General features: G+C 43.9%; 1 protein-coding gene across 1 annotated transcript in view; it reads left to right on the top strand.

The window, feature by feature from the left end:
* The window catches only part of COL4A5 (collagen type IV alpha 5 chain), a 448,329-nt gene that overhangs the window by 278,613 nt on the left and 153,061 nt on the right, over positions 1-16,655 (top strand). Inside the window, exons 31-33 of the mRNA XM_086918465.1 lie at positions 5,987-6,154; positions 7,812-7,901; positions 9,590-9,736. Coding sequence (XP_086774591.1) covers positions 5,987-6,154; positions 7,812-7,901; positions 9,590-9,736 — 405 coding nt within the window. The remainder of the gene's footprint in view (positions 1-5,986; positions 6,155-7,811; positions 7,902-9,589; positions 9,737-16,655) is intronic.

The following is a 16,655-nucleotide window of genomic DNA, read 5'->3' as shown; positions in this document are numbered from 1 at the left end:
GTGAGATCTTCTGGTTTCAGTTTTCTGCTTTCTTGCACCTATAAATATGCATTTGAAAAGAGAAATACCATGGTGTACAGTTTGCAGCAGTGAACCCCATAGCACAGGGTTTTAGTTTCAAGTTCCTAGCTTTATGGATAACCATTTATACTTCTAAAGTACAGTTTCGGCAGAAAAAACAAGTGAAAAGTGTAGATTTCCTAGCGAAGGTCTGGCCTCTGTTGTGTATAGTGCTTCTGCGTGAAGCCTTTTCCTGGGGTCCCATAGCAGTCAAAGGTTATTGGGCAATAATTGTTAGGGACATTCCTGTTTTCCAGTGGTTTCCTGGGACCATAATACTGCACTCAAACTGAATGACCAAATATTCCCTTTCTGCGCTTGACTCTCTCGCGCAGTAATCAAGCAGTAGAGACTTACTACATGCGCTGGTGCGGGGTTTGAAACTCAGAAACAGTATGACATATTTTAATTCATCTTTATTGAAGTAAAGAGAGCTGAATGAAAGAGTTCTCACCAGATTCAGTTTATTACAATAAAAAACATAGTCACATTCAATAAGAAAACTCCAATGCCCTTATGTAGGGCCTGGAGGCCAAATCACAGGTGTAAGGGGTAAAGAGATGAGGGAAGGTTGATGGCTGAACAGATAAAAATGAATATTCACAAGTTTCTGAAATCTCACACTTTACTCCTCAGTGCCTGACCCCTTTTACCTCTCCAAGTCCTAATGAAAATATGCACAAAATCAGATGTGATCACATAAACAACAACACTGTGCCTTGAAACACTGACTCTTTGTGAAGGAGCTAGCATTTCAGGTTCACTCCATCTTTGCTCTGAGAGTTCAATAACTCCTGAGTCTCCCTAGTTTGAGTAAAGATGGACAGTTGCCCACTAATGCTGACAGGAAACCTCAAGGATGCATCAGCCCCTCCATCTTACTTCAGCCAGATCAGAGCCAAGCAGGGTAGCTTGGCTCTGCTCTGGTAAAATATGTATGATATATGAAGATTGTGCTTCTTTGCGATCTCTCTGGTCACAGCCTATTATTATTCAATTCTATAAGCAGGGTGCCTGCCCCATGTCCTCTGCTTTTATGGATGTCTGGAAGCCTTAATCACCTCAATGGGTAGTGCTGCCTCGCATGACCTCCTATAAAAACCTATGTATCTTTACTTATACATCCACAATTTATCGGATCTCTATCCAAGAGAAGGAGTCAAATTGTGATTATTTTTTTTAAATCACTAATTTCATAGTCCTGTACTCTAACTCGCCAAAGAGTGGTGCTGCTGCTTTAAAGTACATGAGTTCCATTTGTCAAGAATTTCCTCCTACGTGTTTTTAATTAGTGGTGTGTTGCATTTCCTTTCTGTTTTACTTAAATGTAGTATAGACTGCTAACCTGTCTTTGCTTCATTTTGTTTCCTTACTCAATGTTGCCTTGACTCACCAATTTGCAACTCCTAACTGCTTGGTGTCTCGTGATGTTCCTGATCAATGGTAACCTGCGCATCTATGACACCCAGGTCCCTCAGGTATTGTGGCTTCTCCACCAGGACCCAATTCTTACTTTGAGTTATTTTTAATATTGTTATATTTTAAAGTAGGTAGCAAGCTTTTACCAGAATATTGCTCAGTATATTGTCAGCTGGTAACTTTATTTCGATATAATGAGCTTTTCGCATCTTGCCTAAAGTAATGACCCATGGTAATACATATTGTTCATGCCAGGTAGCTAGAGGATGCCTTTATATTAAATTCAATTGGTAGGCCGGTCACCACTGATAGTGGTCAATACGTAACAGCTTCATTCTGGGTGTGGAGTTATTTAGATTTTGGTTCAAAGCGGGGTTTGTTTGAGGCATGTGAGCTGTAGATCACATGCTTTGCATACTCCTGCTATCTAGCGTTCGCTCCGGATATTTGCAAGTTGTTTTTGTTAGAAGAAGTCTTTGGAGTCACGAGGTAAGGTGACTCCTCATTTCACTGATAGTGCGCATAGGCATCGACTCCATTGTTAGATTGTTTTTTTTCTGCCATCAAGTTTGGATGTGTATTGCTGCACTCTGCCTCGGAATCGTTCCACATGTTCCTCTCAGTGCGCAATCCCCTCTCCCCTCGACGGTATTGTTTACGAACGCATTTCCCTTTCTCCGCAATTCGACTGATTGGAAGAGTTGCGGGCGGCCTCCCGACCTATCCGCGTCGATCTGACTCCTTGTCGATTGAACGGACTCCATTCAAATTCTGCCCCCTGTGCCAAGCATAGTACCGCGTATAGACTTGCATCAGCTGTGTAACTTGTGCTTGTCTCCAGAGGACAAAGAACAAGACTGCGACACGTGCCAATCCTTCAGATCGAAGAAATCGCTCTGTGATGTTCGATACCTCTTTATTTGGTAATTCCGCAACAGTGCCTTGTTAAGCTCCTGTTACTGCTGTGGTGGTCAGTGTCTCTCTGTGTGAGCAAATAAAGAGGTATCAAGCCCACCCTGGAGCCAAGAGGGATTAGCTTCACAAAAAGAGGAACCAACAACTGTGAATAGTACAATGCTGATACTCATGACACTAGTCACAGAAAGACACAAATAACCAATATGCCCTGATGAATTCCACAGAAGTTGGACGAAACGCGTTGGCTGGTTTTACAATATTCATGTGAAGATTAAAGAACATTTTGGATTCATACTAGTTGAATGGACTACATTTTTTTTAACTTATTCGTTGTGGTGCACTTCACAGTTGTGATTGAACCAATCAAACATTACCAGCCAGAGTTTTCATGCAACTGCTAGGAATGATGGCATCCTGCATTGCAATCGTACCTCATGCAAGGCTTCACATGCGTCCTCTGCAAGAATGTCTAGCGCGTCAGTGGATTCAGACACAGGGTCAATTAACCAACGTCCACACCCACCGCTCACTGCAGTGGTGGAACCCTCAAAACGTATCAAAAGGGCGGCCCTTCATAGACCCCATTCCACATACTGTACAGACAACAGAAGCATCTTTAACTGGGTTGGGGTGTCCATCTCCAACATTACACATGTACAAGGGCTGTGGCCAGACAATCACAAGTGTCAACTACCTGGAACTTCTAGAAGTGTTTCTAGTACTCAAAGCTTTTCACACTCACCTCTTAAGGAAATCGGTCCTAGTTTGCACAGACAACATGACAGCAATGTACTACCTACAGAAATAGGAAGGACACACTCTCTTCAGCTGTCGCGCCTTGCACAAAGTATTTGGAAATGGGTAATTCATCACAAAACGTATCTCCCATATCATTTGTTATCGGTTGCATTTACATCAATCTGGATTAGTTTACACATACATTTGTTTACACCTAGCAGCAGTAGCTGCATACTTGCAAAGTAGACAACACTTATCTCTATTCAGAGGACCACTGATTAAAGCCTTCATGGAAGGATTAAAAAGGGTGATACCACCAAGAGTTCCCCCTGCACAAAAGTGGAACTTGAACATAGTCCTTACAAGGCTCATGGGTCCACTTTTTGAACCAATGCACAAAGGTCAATTACAATTCCTCTCATGGAAGGTTGCTTTCCTCATAGCAATAACCTAACTAAGGAGAGTTGGTGAACTTCAGGCATTAACTATACAACAGCCTTGTTTTCAAATTCACATAGATAGGGTGGTACTTCAAACCAATCCTAAATTTCTCCCTTTCATATCTATCAGTCAATCGGTTGAGTTACATGTGTTCTTTCCTCAACCTGATTCTGTAGCAGAACGAGCTCTACACACACTTGATGTTAGAAGAGCTCTACTATAGTATGCAGAAAGGTTAAAAGCTTTTCGTAAGACAAAGCAGCTCTTTGTTGCTTTTTCTCCCTCCACCACACAGAGGCAATACCATTTCTAAATAAGGTATTGCAAGATGGATTGTTAAATGTATACAGCCATGTTATACAAAAGCAAAACAGAACATTGCAAATACCCCCTAGAGCGCATTCCATCCACTAAATAGGGGCTACTATGACCGTCTTAGGGAATATTCCCCTCGCCTACATCTGTAAGGCAGCAACATGGTCTACCCTGTACATATTCACCAAACTCTATTGCGTAGATGCGTTAGTGAGACAGCAGGCAAATGTAGGCCAAGCAGTACTTAAAACACTGTTTCTAACAACTACAACCACTACAGGTTAGCCACAGCTTTCGGAGTATACTGCTATATGGTCTATGCAAAGCACATGATCTACAGCTCACATGCCTCAAACTGATAATATTACTTACCCAGTAAGGCATGTAGAGCCGTAGATGCACATGCACCTTCCCGCCTCCCCTGTCTCCTGGAGAAGTTGTAGTTCTCAATTTACATTCATAAGCATGGACATCTATATTCTATACTCACTAACTCCATTCTCACCCTCTGCGGGAAAACAATTTAAAATTGAAATCAATGCCCATGCGCACTATCACCGAAAGGAGGAGTTACCTTACCTCGTGACAGCAAAACCTTCTTCGAACAATACCTTGTAAACATCCGGACCCAACACTAGATGACAGGAGTATGCAAAGCTTGAAAATCTAAAGCTCTACATGCCAAGAACAGATGCTTACTGGGTAAGTAACATTATCCTGTCTGACAGAGTATTATGATAAAAGTTAACACTGACCGCAATTTTTTCCACTGCTCTGAATTCATGAGGAGATATTCAAGCTTTTCAATTTTTCTGCCCAGATTGGGTGAAAACAAACAATATTACTGTGTTATTCCCCATTTTGACCTGCAGTGCTCCTAATGAGCAGGAATTCCGCGCCACGGCAGCATTATTTTCTTGGGTGGTGTTAACATACATTATTAACTTGAAGCTCGAAATGAGGCCTGCAGTGCTAATAAATAAATTGCATGAAAATCGAATTCGGATCTAGCAAGTCATTGGAAGGAAAGGATGGATGCAGGTGTTAATTTTGTTCGATTTTGCATCTTGAAAATCCTACTCAATTAAATAGTCACAATTTCAAATGTTGGGTGTGCATTTAATATATTGTCTGGTTGGTGTTGTTAAGAAACGTCACAAGCTTTTGTGAACCAGTTGTGCAACATTTGTGTTCTAATAACATTGATCTTATACTATCTATTGAAATACACTTTGAGAGGAGATAGACCACACAAATGGCCATACGGTGCTGTCTGAATCTTGGTATTATAGCAAATAAATTACTTTTCTGCCCAAAGATTTCTAGGCACATTGCCTCTCAGAATTTTTTGGGGAAAAATCATGCCTTCTGGTTTCCATATAACAAAGGCAGCTATACCTTGGCATTATTTGTTTTATGCCACCTTTATGACTGCTTCAAGTTACTCAAACATGCCATTCGGATCACATATTTACATAAAACAAGTCTTTGCCTCACACTGCCAAACTGTAGGAGCTTTTTTCCAAACTGACAAGCTGAACTTAAAGAATCCAAGTGAAATACAGATGTGCTCTTAATTAACATATACATTTCCAGATGTGCTCCTAATTAACATATACATTTTCAGATGTGCTCGTCATTAACATATACATTTTCAGATGTGCTCTTAATTGACATACATTTTCATATGTGCTCTTAATAACATATACATTTCCAGATGTGCTCTTCTTCACATATACATTTTCATATGTGCTCCTAATAACAAATACATTCTCAGATGTGCTCTTAATTGATATACATATTTTCAGATTTGCTCCTAACAACATATACATTTTCAGATGTGCTCTTAATTGACATATACATGTTTTCCGCGTTCCAATCTAATGCCATGTACATCTGCAGATACGTTTTGTTTATCCGTTCGATTAAGAACAGATAAAACAAAAATTCTACTAATTTTGTGAGTAGTGCTCTTATTGTTTTATTCCACTGTAATTCTAGAGCACGAGCAAACACGGCTCTGCAGATGTGAAGGAGAAAATCCGAGCTTCCTGATGGGTTGGTAGAGATTTAACATTATCCTGTTATGATCTAGGAGTTCCCGGAAATGTGGGTGAGAAAGGTGACCCTGGACCTCCAGGGTTTGATGTACCAGGACCCAAAGGTGAACCTGGCAGCCCAGGGTTTCCAGGAGAACGCGGCTTTTCAGGTCCTCCAGGTCTGTCAGGACAACCAGGACGAGATGGCACACCAGGCTTTCCGGGTGAGTTCCCCCGTACCAGTAATGCAGTTAGCACCATTATCACTGTATGGAGCATTGTGTTTTGGGTAGCTTGCTTTGGGAGGTACAAGCAAGGAATATTTTCACCATTAACATCACCGGAAGGTTTTACCTAATTGAGATTATTGTGTTTTAAATGGACAACTAGACTGAACAAGAGATGAAAATCCTGTTTCCAAAATGTTTTTCTCCATGTGTCGTCATGCTTATGATGTACTCAAAATATGCAGTAGTAAAATCATTATGTGTATGTAAGGATTGTTTACATCTTAGGGGCTCACATCCGATGTTGGTTAGACAGATATTGGCTCCGGTCGGCGGTCCAGACACCGCAAATACGATACCACCGCACATGATACGGTCGTAAAACCCCATTTCTCTATAGGCGCTGGCGCTGCAGTCGGAAACTGGCCGTAGCACAAGCTCCTTTAGAGAAATGTGAGTTCCTGTTAATCCCAGCACCACGTGGCAGGCACCTCACATGGTGCTGGGATTAACAGGGGGCGCCTTTGGTGCCCCCAGTCCCTCAACCTTATGCATGGGGGCCCTGCAAGGGGCCTCCAAAGTCATTTTCGACAGGCTTTTCATGTCGGAAAGCCCGACATGAAAAGCCTGTCGGAAACCGTCATCATAATCCCCATGGCGGAAACGCTGTCCATAGGGGATTATATGTGGCCTCCAACTGGCCAACGGGCTCCTTGAGCCCGTTGGAAGCCAGTCGGTCCGACTTGCTGGTTCAAACTCCGACTGCCTACATTGTAATTAAGCATTCGGACTTTTAACCTATGATGTCGGTCGGTGAGCCCCTTGTCGAGCGGTCGGAGGCTCACCAACCGACACCATAATAGGGCCCAAAGTGTTCAATTTGTCACAAGGTTCAAAGGGTAAGTATTAGTGATGTTTCTGTAATAAAGGATGAGCAGCTGGGGGTTGGGGATGTTGGGGAGACTGCCTATTTGGCATTAATCATTGTTGTAATGATGCTGTATAAGCATTGCTACACTGTAGTCTTGATGCAATGTATATTAGTCCTCTGAAAATCAAAAAAAGAATATTAACCCCTTCGATGCTCATGGCGAGCTCAGCTCGTCATGAGGCGCGGTGCTCGTGTGCTCATGACGAGCTGAGCTCGTCATGACCACACCCAGTTCTATTATGGCCCAGCACACGAGAAGAATATCTCAAGCATCGATGAGGTTAAAGAAAAAGAAAGGTTCAAAGGATGCTCCAAGGGTTTTGTACATGTGCGAGGCTGTTCAGCTAGAGACACCTGTACATTCCTTCATTTTGCCCACTTACACTGGTTCGCCCTGCAGGGTTACCGATATTATCAATCGTACATTTCATCCTATTTCTCATTTAGACCTAAAACACTATTTGCAGTCTTACATGTCCCTTTATCTCATAGGTTTTCTTTTTTATATCAAGAAGATTAATAATTTGAGGTTTAAAATGGCTTAAAATGTGAAATGATGTATTTGCTTTTGGGGGTTCAGTATTCTATGATTTCTTTTGGGGGTGGTAAAATAGTTCCATGAGGAGATTGGCACATAGTTCAATGTTGAGGTGCATCATTTCATTAACTCGTTGCATACTTATTTGTCATAATGTTCATGCTATTTTAACTTCTCTGCTGCAGGTCCGAAAGGTGAAATGGGCTTAATGGGATCTCCAGGTCCCGTTGGGCCCCGTGGCCCTCCTGGAGGTCCTGGCTTTCCAGGTGCTAAAGGTAATAATAGTTGAGATATTTTGAGTTCTATAATCTGAACATTCACAACGTATGTCTTGCTATGTTGAAGGTCACCATCTTGTTACTCAGTTCCCGGATCAAATGTAGGTGTAGTTATGAGATTGTGGAAACTGATGCACTGGTGATGAGGTCATGAAATGTATCATTCTCATGAAGAATTTAGCACTTAAACTGTTAGGCATGCATTTGGACCTGTGCGCATTGCCTTAATAGCCACCCAGCATGGCTCTTAAGTACGGTGCAGGTATTCTCAGGTCCAAAAACATCACCTATGAATACATTTATTCCAGGTTCAGGCCAAGCTTTTTTGTCCAGATGAGTCTTTTTTAGAATCAATAATTCTAACTCCTGATTAGACTTTGGTGGCACCAGATAACATCAGTCTGATCCTATATGTGTTGACCTGGATAGGTCAAATCTAGCCCAGGTCTAACTTATCTTTTTTACTTTCCACAAATATAGAATGACAAAATTGCTGGTAGTATCTGGGAAGACCAAAGCCTTCTTATAATTTGTTAATGACATTGCTTAGAAGCTGAGAGGCAAGAGCATAGCCACAAAATTAATATGCCCCCAATGATGAGCCAAACCTCTTAGCTTACAGAACCAGTAAAGTGAGTGGCCCAATACTTTGAAGAGCGACCCTTTTATACTCCATCTTTCATCCAGTGGACCTTTCATTTTATTCATTCATCTTTTAACAGATTCCATCCATCCATTCCATTAGTCCTATCACTCAGCTATCTATACTTTCTTCCCTTCCATATTCACCTCCTTGCTTTCACTCAATTTTGTCACCATGTATCTATCCATTCTTTCACTCTTCCATGTCTATCCTTTTACCAAACTGTCCCTTAACCCTCCTGTCAATTGTTTCACAAGTCCTTTCACCTTCACCCAGTCGCCCATTCTCCCTTCATCTTTTTCACCCTCCTTTTCTTAATTTCACCCATCCTAGCGACCTTCCACCTACTCTATTTTCCTTCCTTTAACATTTCCTTACTTATTTTCCTCCATTCTCGCTAGGCCAGTTCTTTCGTTTTCCCCATCTTTCTGCCTCCTTACTTTCTTTTGCTTACTTTTCTCTCTCCCATTCACTGTTTCTGTTTGCCATTCAATGTATTTTTTTCCATTTTCATCATTTCTATTCTTGCGTCTACTGTTCTGAACATAGCACCCCCCTTCACCCTGAACATGTTATTTATGAACTATTTGTCTGCAGACTTGCAGACAGAATAGGCTTATAAACAACTAATCCGCATTTTACTGGGACCCAGTTTTCATCCTTTCTGGGTAAGTGTCGAGCCACTGCTTTAGCCGCTAAAGGGAACGCAGAGCTAGAAATTGGTGGTGTATATACCTGAAAGTGAGAACGCAAAGGCTTCATTTTGAAGATGAATTCAAAGGGGTACCCGGACTGCTTGTCATCAGTGCACACTTGTATATGAATGTGTATATGCTATAAAAACTGAAAGTGCACCAAGGCTCCATAGTCCATGAAACCCTGGAGGCAGCCACCATTTAATTCGGAGAGGCAAGAGAACTTGGGAAAAATTGGAAGAAACTGTGGCCAAAATTTACATTGGACCAGTGTAATCCCAAATAACTAGTTTTGCTGTTGAACCCAAGTAGCTGTGTGTTGATTTTTCCTTGCACGATTATTTTAGGTAATGAAGGTTCTCCAGGGAGGCCTGGCCCTCAAGGTCCTGGTGGGCCAGATGGTCAGAAAGGCGAGACAGGCTTGCAAGGTCCTCCTGGAATCGGATCTTTGGTTGGGGCAACTAAAGGAGACAAGGGAGAGCCCGGCACACCCGGTAAGACTGCAGTTGATGCTGCTGCTTATTTATATGTATTTTGATTGGAGGGGAGAAAATATGCATCCTGATGGGTGTACATGTACAAAATGTTGTTAATGTAGCAAACACAAGGCAAATAATTGGATTGTGTATGTGACTGGAAGGTATGTGCATGCTAAGTAAAAGTCATATTTTGGGTGGTCTCTTTTTTATAAGTACGTAAATACAACATTCACCTACATTAAGAAAGGCAATTTTTAAATTTCTTCTGTCCACCTAGAATATCAATTACAACCAATCAGAGGTTACTACATATTGTATGGAGTCTTACCTTTATTCTCTACTGTATCATCACCAGAGATTGTATCTGCTCAGGTTTAGATTTAATATAGCCCATCTCCTGGTCTCCTATCCGAGAGACAGCCATAAAGAACTGGGCCTTGAGTTAGTCCCCTGTAATTCCTGGTCAGAACAATCTATGTTACCTTTCTTTCTTTTTTTTTTGCAAACTACATAGGTCCTTGAACATTAGTAGGGGCAGACCAGCTTTACTGTACTTACAATTGCTGTAAACGGAATGTTTGCATAATGGTCCACAAATTCATCTCAGCTGCAGTAAGACTAAGGAATATGGTGGACAAGTAATGTACTGTGATTTATGTATTTAACTTGTTTTTAGTCTTTCTGATGAGTTTTAGATATTGATTATTGAACAAGGGGCTGGGCTATTTTTCTGTAGTCTTAATACTGTAAGTTCCTTTTACGCATAAGTAACTTTATTATTCCAATTTTTCATACCAGAATGCTAAGTAACTTTTTCACTGCACATGTCACTTCATGAAGTGGGTGAGTTTCTGAAAAGTTTCAGCGTTCCGTCCATCATCTCTTTGTGTTTGCTTTGTTCACCCTAAGATGGCAGGGTATGCCCAGACGTGGGTCCCTTGCTCACTTTGCCACTGGATTCAAGCGGTAAACATCGTTTACAACAATGTTTACACATCGCATGCCATGACAACGTGGTCATTACAATGACTGTGCTGTTATATCGCATGCCATTACAACTCAAGTCGTTACAACGACTTGCTGTAACGGGGCACTGGATTTTGAAATAGTATAATTTACCATTTCAACTCCAGTCTGTGCAACAGTTGGGAAGGTGAAAACGCCTGAACCAGTCGAGGAACAGGAGGAGGAAGTGTATTATTTCGAGGGCGAAGGCGAGGAGAATCAGCAGTCCTACCGGGACTCGACATCCTCGGAGGCACAAGACTTGGAATGGCATGATCTCGACGCCGAATAGCCGGAAGAAGGGGTAGACACAAACTCTTCGAGGCCTTCACCACCAGACGACATAGATTTACAATATAGTCGTCCAAAAGGCTGCACAGACGTATGGGGTAAAGATTGAGGAGAAGAAGCACAATGCATGTTTTCTCCTGGAATTTCTACTGCCTCAACAAACTAGGAGTCAATTTCTGCCCATGCTCCCTAGTGTGCTGGACCAAGGAAAAGATGTCTTAAAAGAACCAGCAGTATGCAAAGCTGTGACTCCAAGTCCGGAGAAGATGTATAAACATTCCTCAAAGGATCCTGCATACATCCAAGGGTCAGTACCAGCTGATTCCATAATCACAGCAACGGCTAGGAAAAGGGCCAATGTAACCACTAATGCCAGACCACTTCCAGACCAGGAGAGTAAAAGGATGGATCTCACAGGGAGAAAGTTAGAGAGGAATGCGGCAATCCATTGGCGTATCGCAAACTCCAACTCCCTGATCAACAGGCACGCATACCAGCACTGGGAGGAAGGGGGGCAACTCCAAAAGCATCTTCCAGACAAGTACCAACTAAGAGTGGCTCACCTGGTAGAAGAGGGCAAAAGCATGGTGAACACATGCTTGAAATCGGACTTGGATGCTGCAGAGACGTCCAGCAGACTAAAGATGATAGGAGTGACCGAGATAAGACACGTATGTCTCCGAATTTCTGGATTCAAGCCAGAGGTGCAAAGCAACGTCCTGAACACACCTTTTAACATAGAGCAACTGTTTGGCACACCTGTTGACGACAAGTTAACACAGTTCAAGAAGGACAACGAGACAGCAAGGTCCATGGGAGCGCTGCAGTTCAGAGGGATGAGAAGGGGTACGCCCACAAGAAGACCAGGTGGTGGGGGGAACGTGCCTACCACATCGCACCAAACGTTTCAGCAGGGCTATCAAGGGAACAACGAAGGCCAGCAGCAGCAGGGCCAGCAGCAGCTGAACTGGCAGTACCAGCCCCGGGACCAATCCTTTTGAGGGCGCGCAAACGGACGTGGACAGACACAAAGAAGAGGCCATCAGTCTTCCTCCAAGTAACTTCACCATGAAGCTAACGCCCACCCTAGCAACACCTCCTGGTGGGCACAAAGACTTAGGAAAGAGCAGCAACTGGACGTTCCACGACAAACAGTACCTCAAACACACAACACAAGTAGTGGCTGAATAAGAGACTTCATCCAGGAGTGGAGGAAGGTCACAACAGACAAATGGATACTAAACATCATACAATACGGATACTGTATAGAGCTAGAGAAACAACCTCCAAACAGAAAACCAAGAAGCAAAGCACACTCAGCAAAGGAACTCTCGCTCTTGCAACTAGAGGAGCAAGAACAGCTCAACAGATGCAACCCCTCCTTCTCCTGTTTCAAAAGGGACCTGAAACTCCATCTCCTAAACAAATAATTTCATGACCAACGTCAACCTGCCTAGACTACTATGTCCGAGTTGTCTCCTCTCTCCCCAGACATTCAAGGGTAGTGGATGACCGGTCTATGTCATTCTCACCTTTTTCTTTTCATTGCTCTCTCCCCCTCCGCTGCACTTCATATTTATCTCCCTTGCTGTATTTTTGTCTTTGGTTTGCTTCCTTACTGCCGGCCTACTATGTAATGTAATGTCCTTCTGCTGTTTACTGTGTGTAAGTAAAGCACTCTGATACATACGGGTTAAGCTAGCGCTATATAAAACTTTTAAAATAAAATATCAAGCATTTACAATGCAATAGGTCTCGCATTATTAAAGTTTAAGCTATTGGTGTTGCATTACTTATCAATGCCAAACGCAGTTGTGAGAGTTTCAGCTATTGGCGTTGTAAATGGCAATGTCTTTTATATACTTGTTTGGTTTTTAAAACATAAATAAAAGGCATTGTCATTTACAATGCCAATAGCTTCTGTTTGGGTTGGTTCTGTGAATTTTATACCAGTAGCCCGTGTTTAATATTACACTGCACTACAAATTTCGATATTTGAAAAATATATTGGTAAATATTTTTTTTAACTAATATGTTTCTGCTTTTATTGAATTTCACTTGCCTAATGGGGTGTTTCTGTGCAACCTTGCATTGTCTTTTTCACGTTCTGAACAGTATCGTTGTTTTCCAAATGCTTGCCACACACAGCACATAATTAGTGTGGGAATGTTTTGATTTCAAATTTTTTGTCCCTGTTCTTCTGTTTCAGCCACTGACATATGTTCCAGGAAAGATGTCTCGAGACACGCAGCAAATGTAAACACTCATACCCTTTCTTTTAAGCAGCCCTCCCTTCCTCCCTCCTTCGGACATTAATCTATGCTGTTTTTTTCTGCTTTTGGAACAAATACTTAAGCTGGCTGCGATGCCGCCTCGGTGGTGTGTGGCAGTGGACATCTATCTGTTGAATTGGCCGTGTCACACGGTAGCAGTCTCTGCTGTCAGGCCCATGTTTTAGGCAAACACTGAGGCGCTCATAAAGGCAGGGGTCAAGTACAGCTTGCTTCCACTCTGCGCCGATTCACCTACCGGAACAGCGGGGCAAAGGGACGTTCAATGCTCGAGGCGGCAGAGTGGGAGCACCACGGCTGCCGGTGGCCTGTCTGACCCAGGGACCAAGGTCACCTCGTGCCTGGGCGGGAAACCCTGTGAAGCCTCCGTCATAGCGCCCACCCGACAATTCCATTGGAGACATAGAAAAAGTGTGTGTGTATATGTGTGTTTTTGTGTCTGTGTGTGTGCGTGTGTGTGTGTGCCTGTGTGTTTTTGTGTGTGTATTACAAACCTCATTATTCATTGTGTGTGTTTGTGTGGGTGGGGGCACGTATGTTTGTGTGTGATGTATGTGTTTCAAACCTTATTATTCATTGTGTGTGCGTGATTAAAAGGAAAGTAAACGTAACCCAGTTTGCTGTCTTGCGTGTTTCCGGCCTGGCTTTCTTTGTTTGAGACGAACAGACTTTTAGGGTGAAACGCTCTCTCCTCCCGCGGCTGCTCTGAACAGCAAAGGAGCCGGGCTTCACCGACTAAACGGGCACGAGTGGCGGCCGGCGTGTGCGGGCGCTCTGGACACCATGTGTTAAGAAAGTAAACCCTATCTTTTATTTGGGAAAATATTGGCATACTCTCAAACTTCATCAGGGTGGATGTCAGCAAATATACAGGCCCCCACCGTTGATTATGCTAGTAGAAAAAATAGTGCCTCACCATCTCGTCTGGACCAAGGCTGGGTCCGGCGTCCCACTACCTTACATCATAGGGCAGACTGCATAAATGAAATCAGCGGCGCCGATCGCTTTTGTAAACAAGCAGGAGTTGTGTGCGCTCGCGCGCGGCTGACGTCAACGGCGCGGCCTCCTGGGCTTGGAGGCTGCTGGAGTGCGAGACGGGCACGCGGGCAAAGGGTTGCTGGTGGAGCAAGGAGTTGTGCGGGGGCACGCGGGCAGCCGAGATGGAGCCGGAGCCTCAGGAAGAAGCGCGGGTGGAACGACAGGGTGCAGGGGTGCCTCCCGCTACCGCCAGCAGCCATGGCGCGGGTGCTAGCTGCGATCCTCGGGACTTTACTTGCGAGACCTACACAGGTAAGGAGAGCTGCGACCCCTGCGGATGGGACAGATCTGGGTGCTGGGGGGCGGTGGGGTGGGTGAGCCCTTCTCAATTGTGCTTGTGTGCTGTGATAGTGGAATGGAGCACTTTGGGGCGCGTTGACGGGCCTTGGAGTCGGCTGCGGAGGGGGGAGGGAAAGTGAAAGTAAATGCAGGAGGTTTGCAAAGGAGACAAGAGATGGCCACAGCGCGTAACTGTACGTGGTGAACGCTCACGTCCCGATCCGATCTGCAGCCTGCGCGTGCCCATCTCCTGTCTCCCTTGCAAGCCCTTGAAAGCATAGTCGACGATTACAGGTGCAAGACCTAAAAAGGAGTCGATAGAGAGAGTGCCGGACAACCAGAGGAACAAAGGGGTCTACTCAACTTACTTCCTCGTGCCAAAGGTGGACGAAACACTAAGACCTAGCATAGATCTAAATTCATAAAGACTCAAAGATTCAAAATGACTTCCCTACAAGAGGTGATACCACAACTACAACAAGGGGATTACATGACAACTATAGATTTAAAGGACGCATACTTACACATCCCCATCAACCACAAGCACAAACGTCTACTAAGGTTTGTGATCAATCAAAGTCACTACCAGTACACAGTACTGGATATTCGGACTCAAATCCGCACCAAGGGTGTTTACAAAATGCCAAGCAGCTGTCGCAGCACACCTACAAAGGCAAGCAATACACGTATACCCCTACCTTGAGGACTGGCTCGTAAAGGCAAGTTCGTACAGCCAATGCAACCAACACATCCAGCAGGTCATACTAACATTGACACAACTGGGTTTCTCAATCCATTGGGTAAAATTGTCAACAGAACCGGAGCAAATCAAAATATTCCTAGGGGCGGAGATCGACACTATACAGGCCAGAGTGTTCACCAGCAGGTAGATAACATTGGCGATACTGAAGGAAACACGTCATTACCACAAGTGGCAAGTTCTGACAGTGAGGACGGTGAGCAAGCTGATTGGAATGATGGCATCATGCATTCACCTAGGCCAAAATATTCGACTACACATGAGACCATTTCAGGAATGGATACAGCAGCAATGGTCATAGGCAACAGGGAGTTGGGAAGTTCTAGTGGTTGTCACACACACAGTGCATCAGGAAATCGAGTGGTGGAACAAAAAAACATATCACAGGGGAAACCATACACACAACCAACTCCAACAGTGACCATCACAACGGACGCCGCCCAGCTGGGGTGGGGCGCACATGAACAAGCTGAAGGTGAGGGGGCTATGGTCGCAGCAGGATGCGGTCAAGCATATCAACTACCTGTAACTAAAGACAGTGTTCCTAGCCTTGAAGCCTTTCAGTAGGAGCTGTATGGAAATAAGGTGTTGATCCAAACAGACAACACCACAATCATGTTCTACATCAACAAACAAGGAGGAACACAATCAGTAGCACTATCAGGGCTAGCACAGGAAATATGGACTTAGGCCATTCCACTAAAAATAGACCTACTAGCAATACATCTCCCGGGGAAGGACAATGTGGAAGCAGACAGACTCAGCGGGCAGACATCAGCATCCCACGATCAACCAACAGGAAATACAGAGAGTATTCCGGAAGTGGGGTACATCGCAAATAGATCTATTTGCAACACACCAAAATGCCAACACTTCGCATCCAGACCATCGGTCACAAGGGAATGCGCTATGGATAAGTTGGTCAAAGACATTTGCATACGCTTTTCCCCCGATACCACTGATACACAGAGTACTCAGCAAATGCAGGATCAGCAACATGTCGCTGATACTAATAGCACCTCAGTGGGCCAGGCAGTCATGGTTCTCACAAATAGTAGAGATGGGGCATGCACCAGCACACAGATTCCCAAAAAAAGGAACCTGTTAACAATGCCGAACGGAAGGGTGCTACACCCAGAGCCAGAGAGCCTCAGCCTGGCTGCATGGTTCCTGAGGGAGTTTGCATACCTCAAACTACAGGCAAGCACAATAGCAGTGCTCAGGGAGGCGTGGAGACCTACCACAAGGAAATGCTACGTAGCAAAATGGA

The sequence above is a fragment of the Lissotriton vulgaris genome, chromosome 4_1 (genome assembly GCF_964263255.1).
Source record: "Lissotriton vulgaris chromosome 4_1, aLisVul1.2, whole genome shotgun sequence".
NCBI lineage: Eukaryota > Metazoa > Chordata > Amphibia > Caudata > Salamandridae > Lissotriton > Lissotriton vulgaris.
The sequence above is the reverse complement of the archived record's forward strand: the minus strand, read 5'-3'. Positions and strand labels throughout refer to the sequence as shown.